This window comes from Melozone crissalis, unplaced genomic scaffold, assembly GCF_028551555.1.
Source record: "Melozone crissalis strain CALT ecotype California unplaced genomic scaffold, PUWL_Pcris_2 ptg000002l_1, whole genome shotgun sequence".
NCBI lineage: Eukaryota > Metazoa > Chordata > Aves > Passeriformes > Passerellidae > Melozone > Melozone crissalis.
Window position 1 is genome coordinate 15603813 of NW_026535780.1, and position 10077 is coordinate 15613889.

The 10077-nt window shown below is 41.6% G+C and overlaps 1 protein-coding gene across 1 annotated transcript; it reads left to right on the forward strand.

Annotated features, from left to right (window-relative positions):
* Window positions 1-5464: 5464 nt before the first annotated feature.
* On the forward strand, window positions 5465-9786 carry UTP23 (UTP23 small subunit processome component). The gene is made up of 3 exons (XM_054289550.1): window positions 5465-5677; window positions 7709-7883; window positions 8758-9786. The coding sequence occupies exons 1-3, from the start codon at window positions 5490-5492 to the stop codon at window positions 9142-9144; spliced, it is 750 nt and encodes a 249-aa protein (XP_054145525.1). The 5' UTR covers window positions 5465-5489; the 3' UTR covers window positions 9145-9786.
* Window positions 9787-10077: the final 291 nt, after the last annotated feature.

A 10077-nucleotide genomic window follows, 5' to 3' on the forward strand; every position in this document is an offset into this window, starting at 1 on the left:
GACTTCTGTTTTCCTACATTATGGCACTTTTACATCCTTCCAGGGCTTCTACCAGTGAGTACAGAGGGAGCAGCACTGCAGAATGTCACACGTGGTGCAGAATGGCACCTAGCTGGTGCAGATCTTGAGGAACAGTGCAGGGAGGGAAGGCTGCTCCAAAACAATGTCCTTGTGTGTCCTTACAGGAGTATGAAACCAGTTGTTTAACATGTACATCATAAAGAGCTGCATCAACCAAAAATGCTGCATAAACTAAATTATGTGCATCAGAGATGTGTATCTATTCAGAAAGTTTAGTTATATTGGATAAGATCTGATTCTGTTCTGATCTTTCATGTGAATTTAGCTCAAGGTCAAAAAACACAGCAAAGCTGGTTTAACATTTGAGAAACTGTCAAGAATCCCACTGGTTATTTTCATTTCTGTAATTTCTTTCAGCTCTAGTAAGAAAGGTAAAGTTGCCTGCAAAATCTTTGGTCTCCAGAGCATTCTCAAAATACATGCTACTATAAGCAGTCACTTAAAACCTGCACTGATGTTCTCTGTATTTTATTTCTTATCCTTGTGAAACTAAATATGCTGATCTCTACATTAAATGTGTGCTTCCTATGATACACAATTAAAAAGATAGCTATGTGGGGCATACAGTGATGGGCTGTTGTGGTATTTAAGCCAGAAATAATTTTCTAGCTATGGTAATGGTAGAGCCAGAAAAGCAGACAGCTTTGTCATACACAAAATTCTCATCTGCTGAAATCATACTAACCCATGCAGGAAAAACAGAACTTGTCACAGCCATGGTTATTATAAATCCATATACTGCATTCCCATGAAATATCAGAAAAATAGGCACTGTAAAAGAAGAATGCACATGATAAAGACTAAAATTCAAAAGCTCAATACCAGCCTCAAGGTAATGAAAGGTGTGGCCAGCAATGAATAATATACATTCTGACAGATACAATTTAGCAGTAAATGCATCTGAATCTTCTTCCATGGCCTATACATACCTCAGAAAAATTAAGAAAAAATACACCTAGGGGAATATTTTCAGATACTCTCCAACAATGATTTATGGGCTGTGTTTATTACAGTTTTGTTTATTTTTAAATGTTGAAATTGAAAACCTTATCCTTTTCTTTTTTTTGTAAATCAGTTCATTTCTCATATTTAAGCATGATGCTAAGACTTACAGCAGACAACCACTCAGCAGACTTGCCCAAAGCAACACATTCAGATTAAAAAGGTCTGACACAGGACAACTTTGGGAGAATCAGAAGCTATTTTCTCAACAAGCTACAAGCATTTAACAAGTGCCAGCTATTAGGGGAAATCCTTGTTACTAGGCCTACATCAAAGCTTCTTTGATAAAGAACAGCTTTCACTTCAAGTAATCCATGTCACAGCAATTTTGTTATTTAATTCTACTACTGCATTACCTAGCACTCAAAACCAGAGCTGAACTCATTTATGCCAAGAGATAGTCTGCTCTGCAGAGGGCTAATTTTCTGCTGGAGCAGATTTTGTGTGCAGTGTGTCTCGTGAAGCCCAGCTTCCTGTGATGCCTGGTTTTCACCTCTGCACAGGCTTGGGAAGTTCAGCATGAACATCTCCTCCCACTTTGGACACAGAGAAAGGGCTCCTTCTTCAGAGACACCTTTTTTCATTAAAAATGTCTATTTACCTTCAAAGTATTAATATTATTGATAAAGACACAGGAACTATTGTGTCAGATCAGACCTGTACCCAGAAATCTGTACTGTGTCTGGCAGCAAACAAGGACTTGTATTTCAGAAAAATAAGTTCCCCATTTCAAATTCTGTTTCCTGTCTTTGGAAAAAGCAAATCACATTAATAAAGGTAATGTTAAAACAACCTCCATCTTCCTTCTCAGGCTCACTTGCACAATGGCACTGCTGTTGGGCAGCCTACTGAAGATGCAAGTGGTTTGTTAGTGCTTCAATAAAATGCTCACTTAAAAAAAAGACAAAAACAAAAACCAAACCCCCCAAAACACTAAAACACGCAAACCCCCAAACTCAGAGTCTTTTGGTGGTGCAGCCAGATAATTGATGAAACTTCTTAATGAAATACAAGGGCTATAACTTTCCCCCAAGCTTTATGACAAGCTTTGCTGTGCTACTGACAGTCTTTGAAGGGTATGTGGAATGCAGAAGCACCTGGTTCATTGAATTTGTTCAGTATAAAAGAAGACAAGAGGGCAAGTGATCTATGAAACACACACAGGTGCACAAAATTTGCTGAGTAAGTAGGTGGTAACAAAGACAAGAGTGGGGAGCAGAAGCTTGGAGGCCATTAAAGGAGCTTCCCAGGAAGACACCTTGAATAGGGTTTGTCTGAGCTTTGTCTCTGGTGAGAACAGGAAAACCTGATTATCCATGAGTACCACAAGATATTTGAGGGGGTGTATAGCACTGTGCAAAATTTCTTATGGTGTATCAGCAGGAGTCTGCAAAATTTTCTATGGGATGTTCACGGAACAGGCCAAAGACAGGGAAAGGGAGGATCTAGGAAGACTCATGGGAAAATGAGATGTAAGGGGACTCACATGTGAGCTGGCAGCATTCAGTACATTTGTCTTACTGAGCTCTCTGCCTGATCACAGCAACTAGTCCTATCTTTTTATGAAGATGGTTTCTAACTTTTCTTTTGCACCTAAATAGCCTGGCCCAGTGAATTTAATCCTGTGGATGTGTAATCTGCTATCAGATTTGAACTGGACTAGGCAGTGAGCAGGAGACACACGTACATGTGTGGGAGGGCCAGGGTCCAGGCACGGGCACTGGATGGACCGAGGGGCCATGGGGATTTGTGACTGAGGGGGTTCTGGTGAGTACAGGGAGTGAGGGTGTGTGGGGATAACCTGGGCATTTCAGTCCTGCTCAGCTGGACAGGGGGAGCAGCGTTTCACTCCCTGAATATGCATCATGTGTCATTTCTGGCAGACTTCTGTGTGCTGGCTGTTAGTGCCCTCAGTGTGTGCCACGCTTGTCCAGGACACTTGGGAGCACAAGGATCCTGCTGGGTCCAGAGATTGTGCAGGGAGGGATTTCAGCTGCCAGAAGCAACAAACCACAGGTACCAGAGAAGTCTGGATTCAACACCTCTCATAAAATCCCTAGACTTACTTTTTTTTTTTTTTTTTAAATCCACTTTACAGATGGCTCATGGGAATAGTACAAGATTTGAAATTGAAAGGAATATGGCAAATTTTAGTTTATGAAAAATACTGTCAAAATATGAAAGAAAATGCTGAAAGAACTGTACTTCTCTGCTATAGTAGTCTTACAGACCTTATTTTTAATATTTTAAATTTATTAAAAATAATTTTTAAGAGAATTGCATACATATGAAACAATTGTACTGAAAGTAGTTTATCATCCAATTAATGCCATCTTCTGAGGAATAAGAAGGAGAAATCTGTGCTGTGTTTTGCCTGCTAGCCAGCCTTCTGAACATACTCCACATATCCCAGCTACATTACAACTTGTCTGTGATGATACTATTTACCAGGAGAACAGTATCTCATCACAATGGTATTTAACATCCTACTCTGGATTATATCTTACTTTGCCCTTTGTTCAAAAACTAGTTCAAGCTCTTATTTCCTTTTTTAAAATTTTTATCTCCATTGTGTAATAGCTGTAACAGCAGCTGTTATCACTGGAGATTCCTCATTCTAAGGCAAGGTGTGGAAAGTGTTCTTATCATGGAATAAGTGCCTGTCTTTGGGCAGTGACTTAATTGTCATCACACACACATAGAACACAAAAACAAACAAGCAAAAACCTCCTTGAAGAAAAAATAATTTCTCCAGTAAGGTTTTACTTTGGAGTCTTGCTGAGTGTTTTTGTCTAACATCTTAAATAATTAAACTGTGCAGTTAGATAGGAGAACTGAATCATCATGGCATTATGGAAACACATCAGCTACAGGACTGAAGTTTAATGAAGACTTTTTTATATAGGACTATGTCTAATAATGAATTCAACATGTCACTTAGCTGATAATAAGGCATATATCCATGTATGTCCATGATACTCAGGAGCATGCACAACTGTCCCCTGAAGACAGCTGGAAAGAAGAATTTAATGGCAGAAAATACTGTCAACACCACAATTGGATCCATGGAAAATATTCTTAATCACCTGTTCTTTGCACTTTTCATCCTAAGTGCTTTAAAATACTTTCCATGTAAGCATTTGAATTTCTAGAATAGTAATCAAATCCTTTATTTTTCATTTTCTCTTGACACTAACTAGCTTACTTGGAAGCACTTATTTTCCATGTCTATTTGCTAGCAAAAAGGCCAATATGACATCTGAGTATTTGCTTAAATGATCTTAGAGCAGCCTGACTGATTACAACAAACTGGCAGGTGCTTGCCATGGTTTTGCTTGCAGAACAGTTGTCCCAGGCAGAAAGGTGTCTCCTGTGGAACCTGCATTGCAAGACAGATGTCTCCAATTTTCATTTTGATAGTGTTAAGGTATCACATCCTCTTGTCTGCCTAAAACAGGGGCATTAAGTTTGGTTTCTTAATGCCGAATGTCTGGTGTGTTCATGTTTTGTCTTGGACAGGGAGAAGTTTGTGCACTTTTTCAATGACAGCTGTGTGCCCCGATTGCAGTGCAATTAAATTGTCTTGGAAAAAAACTAAAATGTAGAATATGTGCTTTTCAACTTCGGTTTTGTGCACATTGAAGATTGATGTAACCAATATAGGCACAAATATAAATGGGCACTGACTAAGCCTTCCTAAGTATTCCTAAGCCTTCCAGGTAACAAGTGTCAGGATGAGAGGATGTAGTGTTAAGCTGTGCCAGGAGAGGTTTAGATTGGCCATTAGGTGAACTTTCATAACACAAAGGACGACTAGACACTGGAATGGCCTGCCCAGGGAGGAGTGGAATCACCGTCTCTGGAGATGCTTGAGACTGAACATGGCTCAGTGCCGTGGTCTGGTTGGCAAAGTGATGCTGGATCCTGAGTTGGACTCGATGACCTCAGAGGGCTATTCCAACCAAATGGATTCTGTGATTCTGTGTGCTGAGGTGTGATTAAACTACAGTCTCTGCGACAGCAACTATAATTTTATCAGTACAGTGAACTGCAAAAAAAAAAGAAATATCGGCATTTCTTATCTCAGCAAACGGCAGGAGCGAGCACAGCACCGCAGAACAAGGGGCAGTGAACCATCCCTGAGGGTACCCCTGGGCAGGGCGGGACGGGCAGGCGGGACCCTCCGGGAAGGGGGCAGCTGCCCAGGCCGGTCCTGGCTCTCAGGGCAAGATCTCGGCACGGCCCGGCCGGTCCCGGCTCTCGGGGGCAAGTTTTCGGCACGGCCCGGCCGGTCCCGGCTCCCCGGGTGCTGCCCCGGCCGGTCCCGGCTCTCCGGGGAGGCCCCGCCCGGGCCTGGCGCAGCTTCCGGGGCAGACGCGGCCGTTCCGGGCGGCGGCGCGGGCGCCATGGGGGTGACGAGACAAAAGCACGCGAAGAAGATCATGGGCTTCTACAAGCACAACTTCCAGTTCCGCGAGCCCTTCCAGGTGCTGCTGGATGGCACCTTCTGCCAGGCCGCGCTTCGCAACAAGATCCAGATCCGGGAGCAGCTGCCCGGGTATCTGGGCGGCGCCACGCAGCTCTGCACCACGCGGTACGGCGGGGAGCGAAGGCGCCCGGGGCAGAGGGCTGGGGGCTGGGGGTGACCTGCAGGAGGCTGGGAGCATCCTCGGGGCCTGCTGCCGTCCCGAAAGCGGCACGGACTGCGGGGCCAGCGGTGACCCCGCTGTGTGAGGGAGGGCCCGGTGGGTCTCTTCCCACCCGCAGCGTCTGCTTGGCGGGGTGGTAGCAGCAGGGGCAAGCGGACATGTGGGCCGGGAGGGAGCTCCTGCCTGGCCGGAGCTGCAGCCTGCCAGTGCTGGGTTGTTTCCGAAGCTGCTGTTCGCAAGGGAGGACAAGGATGAGCTAGACAAAGATAGGGTCATGCAAAACATGCACACTGCATACTGAAGCTGCCTCCAAGTTGCCTTTGTTATTACTCCATTAGGTATATTGTATAGATTAAAATACAAAAATGCAGTTACATTGTATATTTGCAATAACAGAATAGCCAACTGCTCACTGTGGAGGCATGTAGTGACAGTCCCAGGACGAGGTGTATCCTAGGCTCAAAAAACACACTGAACCTTCTTGCACAGTGTATGGAACTGGCCTGCACTTCTAAACAGTATAAAGTATTGAGTCATGTCGTTTGGTGTGAAAGGTTTGGGAATTGCAGTGATCCAAAACTATTCCTGTCATGTTGAAACATCACTTCTTGCTTCTTTGTCAGCAGTATCTGTTGGTCATTTTGACCAACAGCTTCCACTGAGGCCAGGTGAATGGACATGTTTTCTCTGCTGTCACAATACTGAGCTGCTGAGACAGCACCTCAATGTTATGAAAAGAGCCTTGCATGGGCAGTGAGCTGGCTTGCTGTGACCCCAGGTGGGGTCTCACTAAGAGTAGGGGGGTAGAATCCCCTGCCTCACCTTGCTGCCTGCACTGCTTTTGATTTGGCTTTCACACTACCAGCTCATGTTGAGCTTCTTGTCCACCAGCACACCTCCCAGGTCACTCTTGTCAGGGCTGCTCTCAGTCCATTCTCTTCCATCTCAATCCATTTGTGCTTGGGTTGCACTGACCCATATACAGGACCTTGCACTTGGCATTGTTGAACTTCACAAGGATTACCTCCATCTGAAGCCTCTCCAGGCCCCTCTGGATGGCATTCCTTCCCTCCATAGTGTCAACAGCACCACATATTTTTGTGTCTTTGGCAAACTTGCTGAGGATCCCACTGTCCATGTCACTGACAAAGACGCCAAATGTCCCAATACCAACCCCTGAGGAACGACACTTGTCACTGGTCTCCACTTGGCCATTGAGCTTTTTACTGCAACTCTTCAATGCGAGCCTCCAGTCAATCCATACCCACCCAGTGATACATCTGTCAAATTCATGCCTCCAGTGTAAAAACAAGGATGTTGTGTGGAACAGTGTGCAAAGCTTGCATAAGTGCAGTTGGGTGACATCTGTTGCCCTTCTTTATCCATCAGCACTGTAACTCTGACACACAAGGCCACCAGATTTTTCATTATTCTGCTTAGTAAGCCATGTTGGCTGTCGCCAGTCAACTCCTTGTTTTCCTCATGTCTTACATACTTTCCAGGAGGATCTGCCCCATAATCTTGACAGGCACAGAGGTGAGACTGACTGGCCTGTTGTTCCCCAGATCTTTTATTTCCTTTTTAAAAAATAAATTACATTTTCAAGTTTTATAATAAGTTAATTTAAAAATAAATTAAATTTAAAAAATAATTTTATTTGTTAGGTAGTGGTTCATATGCTTGGTGGTATTCAAGCATAAATTTAAGGACTCAGCATTGTCACTGATGTGAATTATTTTTAAATCATTGAATATATCTTAATGTTATTACTGGTTAGTCATGTTTACAGCCAAGGAAACCTTGCTGATGTCTTCAGATGGGCTATTGCTTTTGGAGTTCTGGGTGCTATTTACAAATCATAGCACCTGAACATCTGGGCGTTGCTCATTGCTAAGTAACCCACATCAGCCTTTTACTGTTGTAAAAAATATGAGGGGTTTTTTTGCTTAAAAATTATTGTCTCTTTTGGCTTTCAGATGTGTCATAAAAGAACTTGAATCACTGGGGAAAGCACTGTATGGAGCAAAATTAATTGCCCAGAGATTTCAAGTTCGAAGCTGTTCTCACCATAAGAATCCTGTGAGTGGTTCAACCTGTTTACTTTCCATGATTGAAGATGGCAACCCTCATCACTTCTTTATTGCCACACAGGTAAAAGCTCATGGGAAATGTAGCTCTGTTTCTTTTGAAGTGATGTTTTGATACGTAAGGATGAAGAAGCCTACAGTAACTTTGATTATGAGATTTTTAAATAGTTGATGGGAATTAATCATGTAAAAGCTTTACTTGCTCTTTAATGTATTTCCTAATTACAAAGCAGGGAATCTTTTCTCCTACTTGAACAACTAGGTTTTTTTTTAACTTTGTAATGATATTGCTTACTTTAGGTGAAAGAGTATGAAAACATACTGACTACCTATTGACATGTAAAAAACAACTCATATTGCATGTGTGTGCATCCTCTTCCCTGAACTGCTTTGCACAGTAGTCTGAAAAATGAAATTAAATGTTAACATCCATATAACTTCAATTTTAAGACATTTTGAACTAACTAAAGAAAAAATAACTATACAAATAAAAAAGCCTTTTTTTCTTGGGTTTGTTATTGGCACTGCATGTATAATTGATATACATTATATATAAAAGAGTTTATAGTAGAATTCTTTATAGTTAGGTAGGTTACAGGAGTTAAAAAATTACTTATTACAGAAAAAATTGTTACTTCTTGTGGTGTGGTGGTCTGCATACAAGTGAATTGGGACTTTTTCCTCAAAAATGTATGTATGCATATACATGCAGGAAAAGGGAAAATGTTGGTAAATTTTGCATCAGAAATACAGCTAATCAGGAGAGAAAATGTAATTTAGTTGCTCTGAAAGGCACTTCCATGTATATCTGCTAGATTAAGTTTCTTATCTTTTTCATAATGTAATTTATCTTCATAGTTTTGTATTAAAAGTAGGTGCATTTGAATTGCAAATACCATTCCATCTGAAAATATTGACTAAACTGTTTAATCTTGCAGGACCAGGAGTTATCAAACAAAGTGAAAAGGAAGCCTGGCATTCCCCTCCTCTTTATTATTCAGAACACTATGGTGCTAGACAAACCTTCTCCTAAATCTTTGGCATTTGTTCAAAAGTTGCAGACAAATCAGCTTGTTCCAGAGTACCAAAAACAAAGTATTGTGGAGCTTAAAGAAAAAGAAGGACTGGTAAAGCAAGAAGGTGAAAAGAGAAGGAAACGCAAAAGGGCAGGAGGCCCCAATCCTCTCAGCTGTCTGAAGAAGAAAAAGAAGAAAACACAGGAGGGTCAGGAACCTTCTGCTGAAAAGAAGAAAAGAAGAAAAAGAAAACGAAATAGAGTTAAAGCAGAAGCCATGCAGTCAGTGCAGAAGAATGAAGGAGAATAAACCCATCTTTGCAGACAATACAGAACTCAAACATTTTTTGAACTTTGGAAAAAAAAAGATAGATTAATATGCAGTCATATGAAATTGAGATGTTAATATTAAAATTTATTTTTATGAGTTGGTACTGCTTATTACTGTATCTTGGTATTTGCAGGTTATTGTCCTAATAATTTATTCTGTTATTTAGTATTGGGTTCGTAACAAAATATTTAAGAACCCTCATATTTCATTATTCTCTCCAGCATCATGATTTGTGTTAAAATTCACATGCTATGTAGAAGTTTTTTAGAAATGCTTCTTGGCCTTGATATGGATTTCAGTGGGATATTAGACTTCTTCTAAATCAAGGTTGCTGATCTTCATAAAACTAGCTTTTACAGCTGGCCTGTTAGAGATTATGAAACTGACCTAATATAACACAATAGCTTATTTCTCTCTGTTTGAATACAAAAGTTAACTCTTGCAAATAGTTATGCCTTCATGCCCTCAAAAGCCCTGTCCAGCCTAAATTTCTCTGTAAGCACCATGTGAACCAACACTTCTCTTGATGTTGATCTTTATTTATTAAGAAAATCATGGAGGGTGTGCAATTGTGTTGTTATTCCTGACATTATAAGAGCATCTCCAATCTTACCTATTTCACCTGTAGTTTATTCTTTTTTTTAATAGGAAAAATGCAACTTAAAATTGCTGAATCAAAGCACTGTTAGCACCTAATGCCATCACAGTGTAGCAGAGCTGTGCAGGACTCCTGGAATACAAACAGCTGAAGGTGATGGGACTCAGGCCCTGATGACTGTTCTGTAAGGTTAGGAACAGATCAGAACTGGGTTGGAGGAGAGTTGTGGTTTAACCCCAGCTGGTAACTCAGCCCCATGCAGCCATGCACTCAGCTTCCCCTGCGTTGGGATGGAGAGAATTGGAAGGGTGAAG